The 21,838-nt window shown below is 43.4% G+C and overlaps 1 protein-coding gene and 1 long non-coding RNA gene across 8 annotated transcripts in view; both read left to right on the top strand.

Annotated features, from left to right (window-relative positions):
* LOC310699632 overlaps positions 1 to 6,245 on the top strand; it is a 56,725-nt gene extending 50,480 nt beyond the window's left edge. The window contains exons 2-3 of the long non-coding RNA XR_014522175.1: positions 4,538 to 4,579; positions 6,162 to 6,245. This is a non-coding gene — a long non-coding RNA (uncharacterized lncRNA). The remainder of the gene's footprint in view (positions 1 to 4,537; positions 4,580 to 6,161) is intronic.
* Positions 1 to 21,838, top strand: part of SHISA6 (shisa family member 6) — a 261,607-nt gene that overhangs the window by 215,242 nt on the left and 24,527 nt on the right. For 5 of the 7 annotated variants that reach the window (XM_083487580.1, XM_083487574.1, XM_083487575.1 and 2 more), the window contains exon 5: positions 17,498 to 17,560. The exons of the other annotated variants lie outside the window; for them this stretch is intronic. In XM_083487580.1, coding sequence (XP_083343706.1) covers positions 17,498 to 17,560 — 63 coding nt within the window. The remainder of the gene's footprint in view (positions 1 to 17,497; positions 17,561 to 21,838) is intronic. 7 annotated transcript variants of the gene reach the window in all.

Genomic DNA, 21,838 nt, shown 5'->3' on the forward strand with positions numbered 1-21,838 from the left:
TGTCACCCTCCTTACAAACTAAACAATGATTGAGTAGGAAGGAACCATGCAGTCTTTCCCTGTGTTTGTTTCCTGTATAGAAATGTTTGCTAGACAGACATAGGGAAAGACTATAGGGAAATGGTTACTAGATTCCCTGGAAGTAAAACTGGAATATTGCTTCGCTGATACAGTATATGTCTACACATGCAATTAACAATGACCCCATCGTATATGACTTGTATGCACGTAGGGAGGATAAAATTCCACGTGGAAAATCACTGACTTTGAGGTGGTAAGTGAACATGTGAATCCACCCTAAGATAAAGGCATATCAGCCACTCCCCACACTGCAGTGATTGCTAGGTTTGCAGCATGACCCAATTAAAATGAGACAGTCACAGTTCTCTTGTCAGAATTGCCCATAATGGGATGTTTGACAGATCAGTCCATCCCCAAAGACTGCTCAGAAGGGAGTCTTGGAATGGGGGAGCAGAAAGAAGAAGGATGATGTTTGCGGCATAGCATTTACGCAGCTCATTTGGCAAGGCCTTAAGTGGCAGGCATTGTGCACTTCAGTGAGCCTGGTTTGCAGAATGCTTTTGACAGCATTCAATTAATGTTGAAAACTCAAGGCAACAAGTGAGCCCCCTGAGGTTTGCTGCAAAGGTCAAGAAATTTCACCTTGGGGTGACAAAAGTCCAAAGAGAAAGGTTTTGGCAGGCCATTGGTGACAACCCCAAAGAGGTCTGTAGGATTAAAGAGGAAGAACACAAACTTTGGCAGACGTCCAGGGAGTATCGATTCTTAGCACTGGTAGCCACTGTGCATGTGAAACAACACATACCCAAGTGCAGGTACAAATTCTTACTCACTTTGGAAGCACACCAAGGATAGTGGATAATGAGCAGTTAGAGAGGGGCTGCTAAAGCCAGGAAAGGCAGGCTTGAATGCTTCCTCCTTAACCAAAAATGATGCTCAGGGTCATATTTTCTGAGTGGAGAACACATAGGAGGCAGAAGAAAGTAGAAATTCTACAGTCCTCAGCAGGAGGAATTGAAGCTGCTGAGTGTGCTTACCTTCTGGTTCCCCTCTTCCCATTCTCGGGAGTCAGGTGTCTCATTTGTTTTTGTTTGTTTGTTTTAATGAGGGAGGAGGGCACCTAACCCATCTGTAAGCTTTCTTGGAAAAACTTCTTATTAAAGATTTTTTTCCCCTGTTTTCTTCTGAGTGTTCTCTGCATATTCTGGGTGGGGTGAGCTATGGGGAAACTGTGCTTCAGACATCCATGACACCCCTGCACACTGGAACACAATAGGGTCACCCTGAAACAGCAGCTTCATGGCAGTAGCTGTCTATGTGGATGCCTAACCTGGATTGAATAGTTGGAGTGTGCCCTGATTGCTACTTGCTTTGGAGGGAAGGAGAGAGGAACAGCTGATTTTTCTTCATGTTTGAAGTCACTTTTGACGGCCTTGCTCTCTTCCCTGGGATCCCCCACCTCACCCCATGTTCAATTCGTAGCCCCAGCTGCAGAGATGGAGTGTTTGGCACACCATATGATGCGTTGTGGGAAAGTGAATTCAAGCAGCCATTTTTTCTCCTGAAAAGGATTTCCATTTATTTATTTTTAAAAATACACCCTGCTTTTCACTTCATCTGGGTATCAAAGCAGCTTGCTAGGAATAGTTTAACTAATAGAAGATTGTTCTAGTTTTGTATGTGCCAAATAGTGGCCTCTGTAGCTACCACGCACAGGACAAACTGCAAATATCTAGCTTGTCCAGTGAATTTTGGACTGGCATTCAAACACTCTCACAGGCGAATTCATACAGCAAGAAGATGCCTAATAGCTGTTCACGAGCTTATTTCATAGCAGCAGCTGCTATGTGGGGAGATGGTCATCTCTAGCGCTTTACAATCCTTCCACATTTCCAAACAATTCTAGGGTCAGCCATTGACAATACTGGGTTTAACCATGAGAGAGGATCTATAATACTTTGGCACTTATAACTAGGCAAGGAAGTGGCTAACTAATTCACAATAAATGCACAAGCAGCTACTGTCTCTTTTGGTAAACTGAATCTACCTTAAATTAGTCTAGTACCATTTGATTCTTATCATGCAGTTACTGAAAAGTTAAGCCAAGTTTAAAAGAGGTTCGAAAGTATCTACATGGATATGGCATTTGGTACAAGAAATGGCCTTCACTAAATTATATGTACTGACCAATTATATTGGCTAGTGTTACCATAATTTCCCATTGGGTAAAGGAATACCAGTCACATCCTTTTTAAAAGTGTGCTTCCCATGTTAGATCATTTTGCAGAGTAAACGAAAACAAATCCCAAGGTTTATTGATATTTTTACAGTATTTTCTTTCAGTGATTAATTTATTTGATGGAACCACCCATCAGTGGAGGACACCAGGCCCCACTCTGCACTCAGATCCATTCTGTAATGGTTTCTGATAACATTTCATTTCTCTGAAGTGTTGAGAATTGTTCAGAACTGCTCAAGTTGCAGAAAACAAGGCTGAATCGGGTGTAAGACAGGCAAATAATTTCAGTGGCTAGTGAATTTTTAAAAATCCTGTTTGCTTTCTACTGAAGATCCAGTAAGATCTGAATCCACACCAACCTGCTTATTGAATTCAATTGGTTATGAGTTAGCTAAGTAGAATGTTTCCAATTAGAACATATGAGGAAAGTTGTTTTAGTTGTTTTTAATTAAATATTTAGTGATTTGAAAAGGAAAAACTGTATGTGAAACATTGCTTTCTGGGTGAGAGAGGAGAGAGCATGTGCTAGCAGAGTTGCAATGCAGTGCAGTAAATTCATAGATCTGGGGTGCCAACTTACAAACTTACTGGACTCAATGGAGAGCCCAAGAGAATTAGCCCCCCTCCCACATCCAAAGATAAAATACATATATTTCCCAGCAAGAAGCACTCAAGTGGGAACTTGGTTGAAAAGGAGCATTTAGCAGAAAGAATAACGCCCTAAGTGGCCCCAACTTCCCCCTCCCATAAATTATACAAATTTATATAATGGCATTATGATATCAGCAGTTTCGTTCATTGTTTTCTTCCTACTGATTCTTAGCATGGAATGTGCCTGTTTTTCGCAGATGGCACAGAACAGAGGAGATAGCATCTCCAGCACAGTATGTAGCCAAGCATAGTGCCCTAATAATATGGGTGGAGGAGAGTATAAATCACTTGGGGTGGTAATAGTCTATGGCAATGTATAAATGAGGCCTCGTTGTCTGCATAACAGGTGGCCAGAAGAAACACCATTAGCCCAGAAGAGTGGCCATTTCACATTGTCCTGCCTCTGTGCAAGTATTCCTTAGGCCACCTTCCACAACCTAGTGCCCTTCAGATGTTTTGCACTGTAACTCCAACCATCCCAGACCACTGGCCAAGCTTGGAGAAGGTGGCTTTAGGTACTTCAGAAAGTATGGCACAAAACCATAGGCAAGAGAACTTCATACCCATCTTATTTCAGGAGAATGATGGGTATAGTCAGGCAGTCATTTCTCAGTGTCATGGAGAACTACAGGTGGATGTGCTAAATTAGGATCAACTTGAGCTAAGCAGATGGAATGAGAAACATAGTGACTTGATGGACATAGGATGAAGTCTTTTCCCTTGGTGCTGAACATAGAGAGGTACACAGCCACTACTGCAGTGGGTCAATAGATACAATCAGGATCAGATTTGGAAAGCCATTGTTTTTCCAATAATGTTTATACATATGGTTCAAGTGCATTTCACAGCCTATGACCAGGCTTTACAATATACTCCTGCAGAGCACTGAGGTTTTCCCCTCGAGCCTAAAAAAACACACACAATCATTAAATCTCAAGCTAACAGAGAACTGTGATGGCTCACAAACTTAAAGGTAGGGAGTTTCTGGTGCTTGACAAAGAAAGAAAGACACAGGGAGAACTCAGGCACCTCAGGGGGTGCCAGAAATCATTTAGAGAGCAACCCACAGCTATGATTTCCAGCTCAAAAGTAGGGAATATTCAGAAACTGTGGTGCCACCCTGCTGTGGAACTGCACTGATTTAAATAAGGGAAACCAATTGTATAGCTTTGTTGCCTTGAAATGAAGGCATGAAAAAAAGCCAGCCCCAGCCACATGGGTGCAGTCAGTCATCTGGTTGTGTTATTGCCCTTTCAGATTGGCTTTCAGCTGCCTGAGAGGGTTGCTTCACTTTTTTTTTTTTTAAAAAAAGGTGGCTTATTAGCGTTAAAATTAAATAAAAATGAGAAATGTTGAAATGCAAAGAAAAAACTACTGGTAACTTACGTACGTTATGGTAAAATCAGTAGGAACTCATGCCTTCCAAGTGTCCCGATTTTCCAGGGACAGTCCCAGAATTACGAAAGCAATTCCAGCTTCGGATTTGAGCCTGGAATGTCCTTCTTTCCCCTGTCAGTGCTGCTGCCAAGCTCAGGGGGAGGATGAGCTGTCACTTGTCTCCCCCCCCCCAAAAAAAAGAAATTATTTGTGCATCCGTGTCTAATCTTGCCCCTTTCTGATATTTAGATGTTTCTGATGTTCCTGTTTTCATCTGAGGAATGTTGGAAGGTATGGTAACTAGTTATGCACATCAAACATACGGCATTCACCATAGATCATTTTCTGTTGTGTGAACTGGCCTTGCAGGACAAGCCATTGTAACAATAAAATATCTGAAAATCTCCTCCCGCGTTGTATATCAGACAGGTCAAGAGCCAGCTACAGCTGGACACAATCAGACCCCTTTCCATTCCTTAAAATTGGAAGAAGTCTTCTTCTTCATCACCTCCTTCTCCTCCTCGTCATCTTTTTCACTCGTTAAAAATGGGCCATACATCCACCTGCTGGCATAGCAAACTCAAAACGTTTGCCAGCTCCTGCAGAGCAGTCGGTGATTAGTTTCCATTAGTTGAGATGCTCTCCAAGGAGAATTAGCTCCACCGGCAACTGTTCTACAATGCTGTAGGGAGCAAAAGCCCTTGAAAGCCTGGTCATTGGTAGAAAGTGAAGATTCTAACCTGACGAGAGATGTTTTAAAGAGTAACTGAGAAAGGTAGAAAATGGCAAAGAAAATAACTAGGGTTAGTCTCCATCATGTCGAAGTAAGTCCCAGCCAAACTAAACGTTCTTGTTTTGCAGTTTTAGCCATTTCTGCACTGAAGGTACCCTAGCAAGGCCATTCCAAGGAACGCTCATGCTGCCCTTGTGATATTTCTCAAGGAAGTGGAGTCATATAGCTGGGTCTTCTAATTATTGATTATGTTTGTATCACTCGTCTTATAAGTCAGAGAATGCAGAGGGTTATGCACTTTAAAATCATTACATACTCATTTTTTTCACAGATTCTCTGCCTCCCATGAGTGCAGGCAGATCATTCAAGGCTTAAAAATAAACCACACATTTCAAAAGCTTGCAAAGAGAATAGAGCTTACCCTGAAACCGACTTTCATTAGAGAAAATCTTCTGCCCATAACAAATATTGTCTGCAACCCCACATTAGAACTGACCTTCAGTGGCACTATTGAGCATAAAAAGAGGGAATGGGGGGGGGGGAGAGAGAGATTTTCTCAAGGAAAAAGCATTGCAAACGTCTAATGAAAACCCAGCCTTTTCTGTACTTGCAGCAGTTGTGCTGAACATGTGAGGGGGACAGCATTGAAATGTCTTAATTTTTTTTTTAATGCACAATGTCTGCATGACCACGCAAGCATGTGGTACACCAGAGAGGAGCTTGCAGCAGTTTTGCACCCCACCTCTCTGGGAGCCTACAAGCTCAACACAGTCTGGCTAAGCCAAAGTCTAGCATACTGTGTTGTGCAAACTGGCCCAGACCACTACCTACCTACTGTTGTGGACTCATGCTAGCAGCCCATGTGACCGTAATAAAAGATAATGCTCTTTTTTACCTAAACTGCAAAAAGCCTGGCCAATTTTGCCCAAAATAAGCAGCAACCACAACGCCATTCAGTGAAATTGCTTATGTTCTTTTAATACACCAAATATTGTTGCTCTGTAGGTTTTACTAAATAATTGTTGGGTATGAATACATCCCATTGTTTCCCATATACAAAAACCTACTATTTAATATTACTTCCCTTTCTTCTTTGCTTCCTTCCACACTTCCTTCCCACTGTGTTGGGTTTTGTATCAGAAACCATTCATGCTGCCTTCCATGCAATGGCTGTGGCTGCAGTGTATGAGAACATGGTGCTGTGTAAAACAGAATATCAAGAGAAAGAGAGAGAAAATGGCAAAGAACACCAGAGCCACTTGTTTTGGGACTCCACCACCACTTTAAAACAGTATGCTTAAAGCATCTCTGATTGTTGTTTCTTGTTTTAATGTTTGGACAAGTTAGTTGCAAAGCTGCTACTCAATATTCTGGAGGAAAACACTGCAAAACCTCCCTAAACTGCTTAATGCACCACTAAATCACCATTGAAAATAGGAACATAAATCTATTCAGCTGTAGTTTAAAGCTATTATTTCCTATCTTCTCATTCTTGAATCTGCCTGCTCAGCCTCTTGCTGGGGTTTGTTTCCAACTTTTTCCCTGGCAGGTTTCCTCTTCCCTTAGGCAAAAACATGTACCTTGTGACACCTTCCCAATCGTTTCATTACCATGTGTTACTTCTACCTAGAGTTTTGCTTTCAAATAGTTTAACTGAATCTACCAAGGGGGGGGAGGAGTAGTTACTTGAGGGAGCACCCATTGAGCACCTAGCTTTTCCCCACAAAACAGGCAGCAGCAGATACATAAGCCACGGCATTTCTTAGGGCTACCAACTGATCAAGAAAAGAATTACCATATTTTTCGCTCTATAAGACGCACCAGACCACAAGACGCAACTAGTTTTTGGAGGAGGAAAACAAGAAAAAAAATATTCTGAATCTCACACATTTCCCCTTACTTTTTAGGAGGGAAAAAGTGAGTCTTATAGAGCAAAAAATACAGTACCTATTTGTGTGCCCTCAGCTTAACACCTTGATCAGCAGAAACCACCAGTTAAGCCTTTCACAGCTCAGAAATAAACATCACTCCTTGCTAATGGCTGCAATCAAATCACTGTCATAATGGTATGTTTTAACAGTAGCCATAGGGGCTACTTTCTCTTCCATCAGATTCACCTTTGGACTTCTCCCTAAAGCAGTATTGCATCAGGAGCTGCCTGGCATATAATAAGCAGCCTCATGCCATTGCTTTGAAAGCAGCTGCAGAGCCACAGGTTGTGTGTGTGGCTCTGCTCTAAGAGAGCTTCTGTTCTAAAACTGAACCTAGGATTGAAGCTTGACAGTGCAATGCTGTGCATGTTTACTGAGAGGGAACTACTCCCCAGAAGTGTGCATAGGATAGCTGCCTTCATTGCCCAAACCAATAAGGAAGAGGGATTCTGTTTCTTGGGCTGCTGCCGAGAAGAGGATGTCAGTAGGCAACGCTTTCCCTTCCGCTAGAGCACCCACCCAATTCCTGCCTGTTATGCAGCCATCAGTGGCACTGCAGTCTTATTCTTTGCTGAACCTTGGTGGTCTAAGTTGGCGAGGATTTGTCAGTTGCCTGCACAGGGCACTAGGCATATTAAAAACTGTTAAAATGCCAAATGACCTGAAAGATTAGACCCAAGAAACTGCCTACTAGGTTTCAAAGGGTTATGATGACTCTTGCAAATTTTACTTCGCATCAGTTCCCTGTCTCACAAATGCAAATTGACGACACAGTGAGGCAGAAATCTTCATTATTCAGCACAACAGCCTCATCCTGTGAAAGTAGATATAATGCAGCTTATATTTTATCTGGGGAATCAAAGATGAAAATTCAGGAATGCTGTTTACACAGAGTTACTTAAGCAGGGAGGGTTACAGTCAATTCACGTGTGTTGTTGGTATCCTGCTTCCCCAGGTTACAAGAAATATTGAGTTGCAGTCATTCCCTCTGGGCCACCCCTTCACTTCTGGTTCCTCACATTCATTCTTTTATTCCAGAGTTTGAGGGGGCCATTGAAAAAGTGCCTTATGGTGGGCCTTACCCTATGTCAATAGGCCCCTCCTAGATGGATCTCATAGAATTGTAGAGTTGGAAGGGATCCCTGATTATCATCTAGTCCAACCCACTGCAATGCAGAAATATGCAGCTGGCTCTTACGAGGATCGAACCTGCAACCTTGTTGTTGCCGTCACCACACTCTAACCAGCTGAGCTATCCACCCCCACAGGGGATGAGCCCTGACAAGTTTTATATGGTGGTAGCAGTAGCAATCTGATTACCACTGAATGACTGGGGACCGCCATCTTTATTTCCCACAGTGCTCCCAATGTACTATCAATGCAATACATTGTAGAAAATTAAAATAGTGGGTCCCAGGCACAGGGAAGGTGTGAGTGGTGACACTTCTGGCGCCCTCTCAGCTGCTCGAGGGCGTTGTGTGCTCATGCAGCCCAGTTCACTTGTTCAATCATTGTTTGTTCTTCACACTTTTCCACAGATAGCGTGCAACACAGTGTGCAATAAATCTAGCAGTGCTATGCACATTTAACTGTTCATGTGACAGCTGTCTACAAAATTTGCTGTGTGCCAACTGGTCCCCAGTGGTCCCCATTGTCAAGGAAATCATAGGACAAATGCTGTGATTGGGGAAGGTTGATAGCTCATTGGCAGAACATCTACTTCACATGCATAAGGTCCTAGGTTCAATCCTCAGCATCTCCAGGCAGGTCCGAAACTCTAGAAGATTACCATCAGCCACTGTAGACTGGAGTAGGGAACCTGTGGCCCTCCATATGTTGTTGAACTCCTGCTCCCTACCTAGTTTTGCCCGTCATCAGGTATGATGGAAGCTGTATGTATGGAAGTCCAGCATAGGTTCTCCGCCTCTGGTGTAGACAACACTGAGCTAGTTGGGCCAATGGCCTGACTTAGTATAAGGCAGCATTCTATGTTTCTGTATTCCTGTTGGAGCATAACATACATTGCGTACCATTCTCTGGTTGCAGCATGAATCAATACAATGTAAATGCTAATGTGCACCTCCCTGGGTGCGTATGAACAGGAATTATTTGCATATGTATAAGCTCCCCCTCCCCCCTCCCCGTATTGTGCAGATATCCTGGATTCAATCCTCTCTCCTCTGTTCTTTCCCTCTCCCTTCTGAATCAGATGATAAATGATAATTGAACACAATCCTATTGGGGGTGCTTGTGCATTGAGCAGCACTAGTTCCTCCTTTGCACTCATGTTTCTCCTGTTTGTGTATCAGAGAATGCTAAGTATGTGCAGTGCCGTGGCTGGCCAGGTTTTTTGGCCTCAGGTGCAATTGGGGCTCCTAGCCTGTGTGTGTGTGTGTGGAGGGGGATGCCAAACTGGGTTTTTTACTCAGGTGAAATAAAGCCTAGTTTTGCCCCTGGCATGTAAGAACCCTCGTTTCATTTGAGAACATAAACCAGCCTTCACCAACCTGGTGCCCTCCAGTTGTTTTGGACTACAGCTCACATCAGCCCTGTGGCTTCTGCTTCTTCTGTGAATTAAAAAAAAGAGAGACTGTATTGGGTAGGGGGGGTAGCTAGAAAGTGAGCATAGGAGAACCAGGGGGAGAGAGTATCTCCAAAGAAGAGAGGAAAGTTAATTTTTGTCACCAAATGGATTTTATCTCCTTAGTGTTATTCTTTTCTTCCCCCCTAGTAATTAATTTCCTCTATGAACATGCCATGGAACCAGCTGAAAATAACATTTGTCCTTTGCAGACACATCATTCATCTGTGGCATATTTGACAACTGCAAATATTCCAGCTTTCCATTTTCGTTGGCTTTATTAGCAAAGACAAAGTACAAAATATGCAGCCTCTCCTCTGAAGAAACTGACACTTGCAATTTTTTATGTTATGGATCAAAATAAATCCATTTCATTCCAGTTTAGCTATCAACATGTAGGAAATCACTGGGGCTGAAAAAATACAAGCTCTGGAGGATGTGGAGATGCACAAGAGTGTCTCGGAAGGAAAGCTGGAAAGTTACCTGGTGAGATGAGAAGGGTGTTTTCTAGGGAATATTATCCTTCCGTGGAAAGTAAAACGCTGGCCCATTGGGGGCTATTTAATGTTTTCTTCATCAATTACCAGGAGTCCACAACTTGGGAATGGGAGGCTCAGTGAGTGATTTATGTTGCAAATTAGAACTGTCAGTCTCAACCTTGAGGAAGAAGGGCTGCTTTCAAAGTTCAGATCAATACGTCAACATCTGAAAAGATCTTCTTCTGTCAAGAGTGGGGATGAAAGGCTGCCAGGCAGCTTCAGATCCTGCAATGTTTGTCAAAAATGCTCTGATCTGAGCTGCTTAATTAAAGGTCTCATGCTGAAAGGTGCTGGAGGAGCCCCACGCTCACCATAGTCGTCAGAGATGCTTACACCTGCCTCTCCGACTGAAAAGAGTAGCGAAGGGTTTCCCAAACTTGGGACTCCAGCTGTTTTTGGACTACAGTTCCCATCACCCCTGGCCACTGGTCTTGCCAGCTACGGATGATGGGAGTTGTAGTCCAAAATCAGCTGCAGACCCAAGTTTGGAAAACACTGGAATAGGGCTTTAGTGGATCTCAGGGCTTAGACAAGTTGCTTCCATTAGAGTGGAAGCTGCACAGGTGCTTGGGAGAGAAGGCACCCAGCACTCAAAAGGGCTAGATTATGGTGAATGATGTCAGGCTGTGAGAAACTGTTTGGGAGGGATTGTCTCATTTTACCCTGTTCTTCTGCACTCCAGACGCTGAGCCAGGTTCAAGAAAGCTGGTGCGCTAGCAAAAGCCAGCACAAGAGCTCCCACTACCACAATGGGGCTTCCCTCCTTTCCTCTCCCAACAGACCCCCGCCCCCAGTTCCCGAGGGAATAATCAGAACAAACCGGGGGGGAGGAGAGGGGGGTGGTTCTGTCAGACCAGCAGAACTGCTTGCGCTGATGAAAACATTCTCCTTAGTGCTACGTTGAATTCCTCCTTATCTTCATAGTAACATGAGCTGGCTGGCAATGCATACTGGTGAGGCAGGGAAGTGGGGAGAAGCAGCGGAAGGCAGACGGCCCTGAGGCAGTTCAGTAATCACGGGCGGAGGTGGCTAGCTGCAAAACATGCTAAGGCAAATGCAGCACTAGCTTTTAATCATCATTTGTTCAGCCCAGCCGCACCAGACAGCTCATGGGGATATGTCAGCAGCACGGGCACCCCAGCAACAATTTAAGTACCAACCAGGCATGTGTACAGATCCCTGCCCGAGAAGTGTGCAAAAGCACAGAGTCAGGCAATGGTAAATTCTCAAAACACAGTTTTTAATGTAGTTTGCTTGTACAGTTTTCTGGTTTTGTGTAAATCTTGAGAGATCAAAGGAATATATATTTACGGCTCCATTCAGGAGCGCTGGAAATAGCTATATGAGCGCAGCTGGAAAAGAAATGAAAGCATTTGAGAAGTAGTGGGCATGGAAAGAGGAGTGGCTGAAAGTGGCAGCAGATCCACCCACTTGAAAGCACAGGGGGCTTGGGGATCTATGACCCTGGGTAGAATGGTTTAGAGCTCTGTTTACCCTCTAATCCCCATACCGTCATGTAAACTCAGATTCACAGTGGAACAGCCTCAAGATTGGTGCTGTTGGAGGGCAATTAAATGGGAATGCAAACACACAGTAAATTCCATTGTGGCAAGATCTCGATATCACAACCTGGCACTGGACACTGGGCAGTGTGCCTGATTGTTTGTAGAAGCTGTTATTGCCAACTTTTAATGAAGAGCCAGCATCTGTGAACACGAGAGCAAAAAGATATATGGAGCTAAAAAGGTAAAGGTAAAGGACCCCTGACAGTTAAGTCCAGTCACGAACGACTCTGGGGTTGCGGCGCTCATCTCGCTTTACTGGCCAAGGGAGCTGGCACTTGTCTGCAGACAGCTTCCGAGTCATGTGGTCAGCATGACTAAGCTGCTTCAGTGCACGGAAACACTGTTTACCTTCCCGCCGGAGCGGTACCTATTTATCTACTTGCACTTTGACAGGCTTTCAAATTGCCAGGTTGGCAGGAGCTGGGACCGAGCAACGGGAGTTCACCCCATCACAGGGATTCGAACCGCCGACCTTCCGATCGGCAAGCCCAAGAGGCTCAGTGTTTTAGACCACAGCGCCACCCGTGTCCCATATATGAAGCTACGCTAAATACTAGGGGTGTGCATGGGCCTTGGTTAAAGCTCTTAGAAAGCAACAGAGTGAGTTTGCCTGCCCAGCTTTGCCCTGGTGACTTGTGTAGCAGCAGAACTTGTGTGTCGCCAAACGTCTTGATGTTCTGGGTGAATCTGCAGCAGGCAGCTCATAAAGACTGCATCCCTCCCTCCCCTCCCTCTCTCTATCTCTCGATACTGTTTTTCAGTATCTTTTCCAGCTGCACCCAGAGGATTCTTATTGTTATCTTTGGAAAACCAAGAGCTCTATTAATCTTTTATTTCCTTAATGGAGCTTCCCAGTAGACAGATGTGAGCCCAGCACATCATCGGGACGGCTGCACAACAGCCTTGCCTTTCCCTGGCTGACTTCAAGCCGGTGCACCTCCATTAGCAAAATTATCTCATTAAACCTGCAAAGAAGCAGAAGAATCTGCCCTCTCTCTCTCTGTCTCTCTCTCTCTCTCTCTCTCTCTCCAAATACTTTATTGCTATTAGCACTCTTCGCTATTAGTGCTCTTGAGCATTGCCTGCAAAAGTGCTGCAGAGGGGTCAGCTGTGCAACAAGAATGCAGAAAGCATGGGCAGCAGGAGAATAGCTGGAAGTCAGGCTAATTTAAGGGAAAGAAACTATTTAAGCAGCTGCAGTTTCATGAACTAAATTAGAGAGGGGTCACAGTGGATGGCCTTGAAGAGATCTCCTGAACTTGTAAATAACAGGAATCTTTTTTTCTTTAAGCACCATGATAGGAATCTAATTTTGCTCATCATATTCATTCATATATATATATATATATGCAGGTTTTGGTGTCTTCGGGTGTCTTCCCGTGTAAGAGTTGGGGTGTCTAGGCGACGTTTCGACGAGGTCTCACTCGTCATCTTCAGGCTGGTGCTTTCGGCTTCTTGTTACTGGAACAGAGCAGGATCTCAGTGTTTGAGTTCCTATAAATACTGTGGAGGGGGTGTGGTGTGTAGCCTCCAACGTTCTGGGCAGAGAGGAAGTTCCCAGGTTAGTGTGCCTTTTCTTCTTTTGTTCCTTAATTACTTGAGGGATATCTTGAGTGATTTCTTGAGTGATATTCTGAGTACCACTTAGGTGGGTCATTAAGTGTGGATTAGTTGCTAAAGCTTTCGTGTCTTGACCTCTTGAGCTTGTGAAGAGTTTTTCTGAGAAGAACTCTTCACAAGCTCAAGAGGTCAAGACACGAAAGCTTTAGCAACTAATCCACACTTAATGACCCACCTAAGTGGTACTCAGAATATCACTCAAGAAATCACTCAAGATATCCCTCAAGTAATTAAGGAACAAAAGAAGAAAAGGCACACTAACCTGGGAACTTCCTCTCTGCCCAGAACGTTGGAGGCTACACACCACACCCCCTCCACAGTATTTATAGGAACTCAAACACTGAGATCCTGCTCTGTTCCAGTAACAAGAAGCCGAAAGCACCAGCCTGAAGATGACGAGTGAGACCTCGTCGAAACGTCGCCTAGACACCCCAACTCTTACACGGGAAGACACCCGAAGACACCAAAACCTGCATTCCTATACCCGTGAAAATCTACGAAAGCAAATATATATATATATATATATATATACACACACACACACACATACATACATATATATATAGCTTTCAATATTAAAGGAATTCCCAGAGGAACTAAAGCCACTGCACAGCAAGCATGTGAGGTTCCTATGAGCTTCTGCAGATGGAACAAAATTGCTTATTTTATACCTTTCTTGCAGGAAACATAAGATGGCATACAAATGGCTCTCAGTTCCAAGCATCTTACTTCCAAGCAGCAGCCAGACCCAGACTTGGCTTAGCTGCTTCAAGTTTGCTACGTTTTGTGCCTCCAGACCATGTTCTGCTGCAGCAGTGGCACTGTACTGGCATTGCAAGTAGACTCACTGCAAGTAGACACGGGATGTTGCCCTGAGCAGAGTAGCTGATTGGTATAATATGCCGGTCACAGCCAGCATCACCAAATGTGGCATTGCAGTGTTTTGCAAAGCATAGAAGCAGTCAGGGCTGGGTAGGACCTGCAGCAAATTCATTTAAAAAAACACTGACCACCACAGAGCCAGTGACAAGAGAACAGCTTTCCACAATGAATACATGGAAGTACTTGTATACCAGGACGTTGCAAAGGACAGGACAGCATAGCAAGAGGGGCTTGACTCATCCTAGGCTAGAGGCAGATTCCAGAAGGGGCGACTTTCATTTTTGCCTCCAGTTTCCATCTCTGAGTACCAATGAGCTCCAGCTGAGAATAGGAGGAGTTGTTGCTTTTCTTTGATGTGACAAAATATCTAAGGCCATCACTGGCCCCACCTGTCCAGTACAGTACAACTAGCTGCATCAGCACAAGGAAAGCCTGTTACTTTTGTTCCTAAGAACTGTGAAATTGGGATGTGATTAATCAGAAATGCCAGGTGGTATTTCACTTAAGACGCATAAGAGTGTTTCTTCTTCCTAACCCTAGAACATTATCACTTTATAAAATATATTTATGACCTTTACTGCAGATCAGACCCCACACTTCCAAATCCCAGGCCAAATCCCTCTGACAAACATCCTTTGCAGGGTCAGGCAAGTTATATGTGATACACCTGTCCTGGGAGTTTGTTATTCATGCTTTAAAAAACAAAAATTAACTCAAACTTCCTTTTCTGTTTCCAGTGAAAAAGCATGGACAGTGGGATATGTAGATCTGTAAACACTAGGTGTCATCACCATGGAGGAAATTGGGAGCCCCCCTTCTATTTCTGACAGAACATGAGAAGGAGAAATTGTTCACCTTTCTCCTTCTCCCCCCCCCCCAAAAAACCCAGCTCCTTTGATGCTTCCCCCCCCCAGTCAACTGAATTTTGTTTTTCACACATCCTGTGTTCAGTCACAACTTGAGAAACTGAAGTGCTACAGGCAAATAAAAAAATCAGTTCATATCTAACTGGCACTGTAGTCAACAGGAAATTCTTAATCTTTAGGGAGTCTCATTTTATTTCTCTTTTAACAGGTGGTGGATGCACTTCAGTGGGGAAATAAGAATATTTGTGTGCATTATCTTAGCTTATCTTAACAGTGGAACCTTAGTACTGAAGGTTTGCTTCTAACTATATCCTCTTTACCTTTTATCCATGACTTGATATATAAGTGTACATATATTTAGTCAGCATCTGCCTCCAAGATAGCATCTGAAATGTGCTAAGCTATCTGGCTCACCAGCATTAAAATATTTCCCTTGGGCAATTTAATCCTGTCTGGAACCAAGAAATCAGCATATTAAGAGTAGAGTATGAGACTCTGCAGTCAGATAATGCAATCAGTGGCAGTGATCTGGCCCAAGTGAGGGCACTCGCTTAGCCACAGCTTGTCTGCAAACTTATGCAGATACAGTATAAGATAAGGAGGAAGAGTAGCTGCCTTCCTCATATTCTATCTTGTATTCTAGCAGGTAAGAAAGTTTACATATAGTTTGCTTGAAATAATGCCATATGCAGTTCTTCCATATTGTGTTACATCAGGGTTTGCACTTACCAGTTAGTTAACCACAGGCTACTGTTACCTCATAACCAGCACTGACCTGAACATTACATTAGGAAAATCTTTCTGACAGAGCAGTTCAACAGTGGAAGGAACTACCTCAGAAGTTGGTGAACTCTCTTTCGTTGGAGGTTTTTAAACAGAGGTTGGATGGCCACCTGGCAGGAATTCTCCAGCTGCAATGAATGGATGACCTTTGGGTTCCCTTCCAACTCTACAGTTCTATGATTCTACCATTCTACCGGCCCAGGGAGCCAAGGAGGTGACATGTGGGAGAGAGATAATAATTTTCAACATCTACAAGGGGTGGATTGTAATGCAGGAAGGGGAAGTGTTAGAATCTCCCTTCCATGACCACCACAATCAGGATCTTCACAACTGCTTTAAGAATGAAATCATACTGGAACTTTCACCCGTCTCCCATGAAACATTTCGTTTGGTTCTCATGGTCTTGTGAAAATCCAGCACCCTTTGTCCTTCATTGTCAATGTAATGTCTGAGAGGTTTGTGGAATCAGGGAGGTGGTGTGGTAGTCTCTTTGTGGGTGTCTTTTCCTGTGGTTGTTCTATATCTATGTTGTGATACTGTGCTGCCAGGCAGGTGCGGGCCTGGTGTCTTCTTAAACTGTATTGTAAGGAAAGCAACCCATTGTCAGAGCTTAGGACAGGGGTTGAGACTCAGCTGAACCCAGGAGTACTCCCAGAGCAGGCCGTCTTCACACCACCCAGATGCTTGCAGATATCTTTGTAACGCAGAGTTGGTCTGCCAATGGGCCTGGTACTTGAAGCTAGCTCCCTGTAGAGCACATCCTTGAAGCAATACCACCCAAATGGCAGGTATAAGATTTAACTGGTAGCTTGGAGAAAATTACACAATCCTACCTGGTAAGCCACTGCCACTAACCACGTGCAGCTATATAATTTAAAGCAGCTTCTCTGAGATGCTCATGACATGTCCACCACAGGCACTTTGTCCCTAAAAATAATGAGTTCTCGCAATCAAATCATAGCCTAAGGCTGCGTAGATGCACTGCCTTTAAAGCACAACTGAAGCACATTTTCCTCCTCAAATAATTCTGTAGCTTATCTCCCACAGGGTTAAGAACTCCCAGGAACCCGTAACAAATTTACAGTGCCCAGAATTCTTTGCGGGGAGGAATGTGCTTTAAAGATGTAGTGTGTGCTATGCATCCCAGATCATGTAGGGCAGCTGCTCACATCTAGGTTTCCTCTTTAAAATGCCCATGGTCAATATGTGGATATCAGGGGTGGGACTAGTCCAGGCTTGTGATGGGAAAAGTAAAGTCCTAATCCTTCTTACAATTAAGCAGCATATCAATTTTATTAAATGAATGAATGTGTTAATGGCCTACAGAGATATAATACGTGAATATAGCTTATGAATGTCTGCAGTGTGGGCACGTAGAAGCTAAAGACTGCTCAAAAGCAGAGGCTGCCTTCTGCTGAAATCTGTGTCATGGTTTGCTTATGCTTTCGATGTGCTTCTTATTTTGCTGAATATCCCATTTGTGGCCTCAGCACAATGGGTGATGTTATTCATTAACTTGTTTCTCTTGCAACTGAAATTTTAAGAGAATAACATGAAAGACACTTCCGCTTTGTTAAGCATTTTCTTCTCCTTAATCGTGTAGAGATTTCCCATGAATAATGTGAGCTATAATTATTACCTGCAGGTTGGCAGAGCCTTGGCGAGCTGTTCCTAAAAAGGAATCTTATTTTTTTTCCATTGAATTTCAGATGACCAAGAGCAAAATTATAACCACCTGATATTAGGCACTACAAACCAGACACCTTCCAATGGTAAGATAATAAACAAGAGAAGATCAAAGTTACTGGTGCTGTAACTTTACTCTTTCTACTGGCATGGAAGCCAAACAAATATCAATAGAGTATTTCATGAGCTGGACTCTCGCATGAAAAATATTTATTCTATTGATCATATTGTATTTGGGCCATATTGCTTAACAATGGTCCAGTCTCTCTTATGCAGAAAGGAGAGCATTGTGCTATGTTTCCTGATGTCTAGAAACACAAATGCCTCTCTTTCTTCCTCAGTTGCTGTTCTCGAAGATTGCTTTGATTTGTAGTGTCTTGGGCGTCAAAAGATGCACAGCAAGAGCAAAACCTGCTTGCCCAGATAGGAAAGAAATTTGCTTTGAAGCCATATAATCCACACATGCCAGTGCTCTGCTGATGTTTCAGCGCTCATCATCAATTGTGTTCTTTTACTTTATTTGCAGCTTTTACAACATAATCAAAGACAATTTCATTGCTGGCAGCCAGCTGCTTGCGACACAGAGCCTAGAGGTGGGCAGACAGCTTAGCTGCCTCTGCACAGTAGCCATGCTGTCACAAATACACATTCACATCAGTTGTGCATGTTGTTCTTTTAACAAGGTCACCATTCCTTTTCTTTCCAATATTTGGCCGTGCATGCTTTCCGACTCCAGAATGCCAAGTCCTCCCAGTACTTCACTTCCAGGTAACAGTTGTGACCAGCAAACCCAGATTCAGTAAGTTGCCATAGTAATTGTGTGGGTTAATTAAAAAAAAAAGCAAAAAGCAAATTGCATGTGTGGGACCTCCAATCTGGATGGGAGCCAGAGCAGGGTGCACAGCATTAAAGCCCCCTTACCCCGTGCCGGGGTCCCAATCTGCATCAGACCGCCTGTACTTCCATTTTCCTTCTAAAAGCAACACATGCTTTTGTTAATTGCACCAGGGTTGGCATGTCTAGTTTGGCCCTTAGTTGACTTCTTATATAAGGAGGGTCAAGAGATTATTTTTGCTTAATTCTGCTTTTCTAACATAAAGAGCTCAAATCTCTTGAGTCTTTGTATTTTCTTTCCTCTGATGTTTCCTATACAATGCAAGATTGCTTCTCTACCTTGGACCTCTCTCACCGCCAGTTCATTTCATCCAGTCTTCAGCTGGTTGCCCACTGAGCTTTTGCAGCTTATTGCTCTTAGGTTTCCTGTGGTGTCTGTTTATAGAGATGGAATGGTGTTTTTGACTATTTCCAACAAATAAAGAATAAAATCATCTACAAAGTCAGAGCACATATCCCCAGACTTTTCTGTTGGCTCCCAGGCAATTTTGTTTTCCTTCACTTCAACAGCATATCAAGCACTCTCTGCCAAAATATTTTGGCCTCAGTTTGCCTATTACCTGCACCTAGTAGTTCTCTCCCTTGATTATCTGGCGTGTCCCCCCCCCCCCCCGTTCTTTTGCCACCTTTTCCTTGGTGCCACAAGAGTCACTTTTGCCTTTGCATGATTTAGGTCTGCAAAAGCACTAATATGCAGTTGTCAATATTAGTTTTTCAGCTTTGTGCAAATACCGCATGAAGACATCTCTATATATTGTTTTCTAGGCATGGCGCCTCCAAGTTGTTCTTTCCCTAGGGCTGTCATTTATAAACTAGCTTTGCCACTGCATCGTTCCTAGTGAAGAACTCTTGCATACATGAAAGCTGTGCTGCATTTTGAACTGAGGCCTCCATAGCACAATCACTTGCGAGAACAAACAGCCTTGAAAAGGTTACCTTGGCACTCTGCTAAATTATCTATTTTATTGCTCAGTGTTGGCAATTGTCGTTCAACAACTAAAATAACAAGTCCTTCTCACTAACACACTAACCCCAATTTTTGTCCTTTCCATTAACCTCAACAAGAGAAGAAATGCCAGCCATAAAACGGTTACGTTATGTCTCTCAGCAAGGCCAAATATTTATGCTATATCAGAAGTAAATTTGGACAAGAGAAAAGCTAAGTTTAAGCATCCTTTTTTTAAAAAAAAGAAGTCAGGTTCAAAAAGACACCTTCCATTGTTGCACCAACACAGAACAGAGGAAATGTAATAAATAAGTGCAAGGATGGGTCAGACACAGAGAAGGTAGTTTTTGCAGCCGATAATCCACAGTGAAGAATAAAGGTTCTGTTCAAAGTTGGCATGTTAACCATGGCACCTGCTCAATGGACAGCAGTGCCTCATGGGGCAGGAAAAAGGCAGAAGTTAGTGGCATCCCCACCACAGCAGTGAGCCAATCAGAACAAGGATGAGACAGGGGAAGTGGCAGCAAGTCAGGAGAACTGTAGATTGCCGGCAGAGGTCTGTAGGTACACTCACACACCAGTGACACCCTAGAAGTTCCCTGATCTCACCACCTCACCCCATCCTTGTCCTGATGAGTGAACACTACTGTCTCCAAGATGATGCTGTTGCCCCCCCACACACACACACACTCATGAGTCACTGCCAACATTGGACCATGCAGTGGACCAAGTTTAGACCATCTCAGATTCAAATTAGGTTTGGGTTTTTCCATGCCCATGCATCACTTTAAAACACAGCTTAAACAAAATTTGTTCAAATTCCTAGTCTTCCATTCATGTTTCAAATGTGAAATTTTATTCCAGAATTCAAAATACAACAGGCCATTTATAAAATATTGTCAAATACTAAATGCCATTGTATGTCAAATGCCAAAGACAGCCAAATATTATTACTATAATATGCCCAATAAAACAATGCCAAATTCTGAATATCACTAGCTGTAAAATATTGTTAAATATCAACTGTTTTATATCAGACATTGAAATAAAATATAATCAGATTCAGGGTGACCTTGGCCCAGTCTCTATGTCTCAGCCTACTTCACAGGATTATGTAAGAATTAAATGGGGGAAAGACAACCATGCTTCTTGCTACCTTGATTTCCTTGCAGAAAAGCTAGGATATACATGTTCAACAATTATTCAGATAGTTTTATGTAAACCACAGTTTTAAACAGAAATACAAAACATCTCAGTTTAGCGGGGAAGATACCAGGTGAGTTGTGTGCCTACTCAATTTGCTGATCAGGTGCTGGTCTCTGTTGATGGGCAGTTTCAGGGCTACTGCTCTTCCTTAATGGTTCCTTATCTGTTAACCAGACTTGGACTGGACAGACCTTCAAATGGAGGACACCTTCAAATAAGAGCCCTGTCCTCTGGCACCCCTTTCAAAATAGAGGACTATCTTTGAAGGAGGTTCTGCATCCTTGACCCAAACTGTATGGAGGCTGCGAACAGTGTCTAAAAGAAGACTGCAAGAGTGAGGCCAGGAAGCTCCCACTGAAGCAACCAATGTAAAGACCAGTATTTTGAAGTGTGACAGAACTGGTATCACAATGTACTTTTGCTGCATTGTGATGCATTTGCACTCAGGATTTAGAACCTTTGTTCAAACTATTTCCTTCTCATGAGCTAGTATTCTGGTGTTTTTGTTCATTCCTTCTAGTGCTTCATGACAGCCTGTGGAATTTTTGTTTACTTGCAAATAATGCATTCATTTGGATTACCCTTCCTACAGGCCATAGTTCATGATGAGATTTTTGTATTGATGAGTGTTTGCTGTAGGTGAGCAAGTGAGGCATCATCGTACAAACATATTGAATCTAGGTTGTAAGATTAAGATTTCAGGCATGTCCCCACAATCTGAGGATGGTGGGGCAACTGAGTCATATAGCGTGGGCTCAGGTAGTGATTGGTTCAACTAAGGCAGGTTTTTCCAGCACAACAACACCTGTTAGTATGCAGGGAGCATTCTATCTGCTCAAGTCAAACCCTATTGCAAATATTCGCATGAGCTAAAACCGAAAGGGAAGTCAAACAGAAATGGGTTCTTTGGGGCCTTTCTGTGAATACCCTCCCCATAACTTGTTTGTCTCCACAACCACAAATCAGTCTCTGAATAGATTCATAGCAAGATCTAGTAAAGGTAAAGGGACCCCTGACGGTTAAGTCCAGTCGCAGTCAACTCTGGGGTTGCGGCGCTCATCTCGCTTTACTGGCCGAGGGAGCCAGCATTTGTCCGCAGACAGCTTCCAGGTCATGTGGCTGGCATGACTAAACTGCTTCTGGCAAACCAGAGCAGCACATGGAAAAGCTGTTTACCTTCCTGCTGGAGTGGTACCTATTTATCTACTTTCACTTTGAAGTGCTTTTGAACTGCTAGGTTGGCTGGGAGCTCACCCCGTCACGGGGATTTGAACCACTGACCTTCTGATCGGCAAGCCCTAGGAAATGCACAGCAGAA

Source organism: Podarcis liolepis, assembly GCF_965112155.1.
Source record: "Podarcis liolepis genome assembly, chromosome: 2".
In the NCBI taxonomy this organism is placed as follows: Eukaryota; Metazoa; Chordata; class Lepidosauria; order Squamata; family Lacertidae; genus Podarcis; species Podarcis liolepis.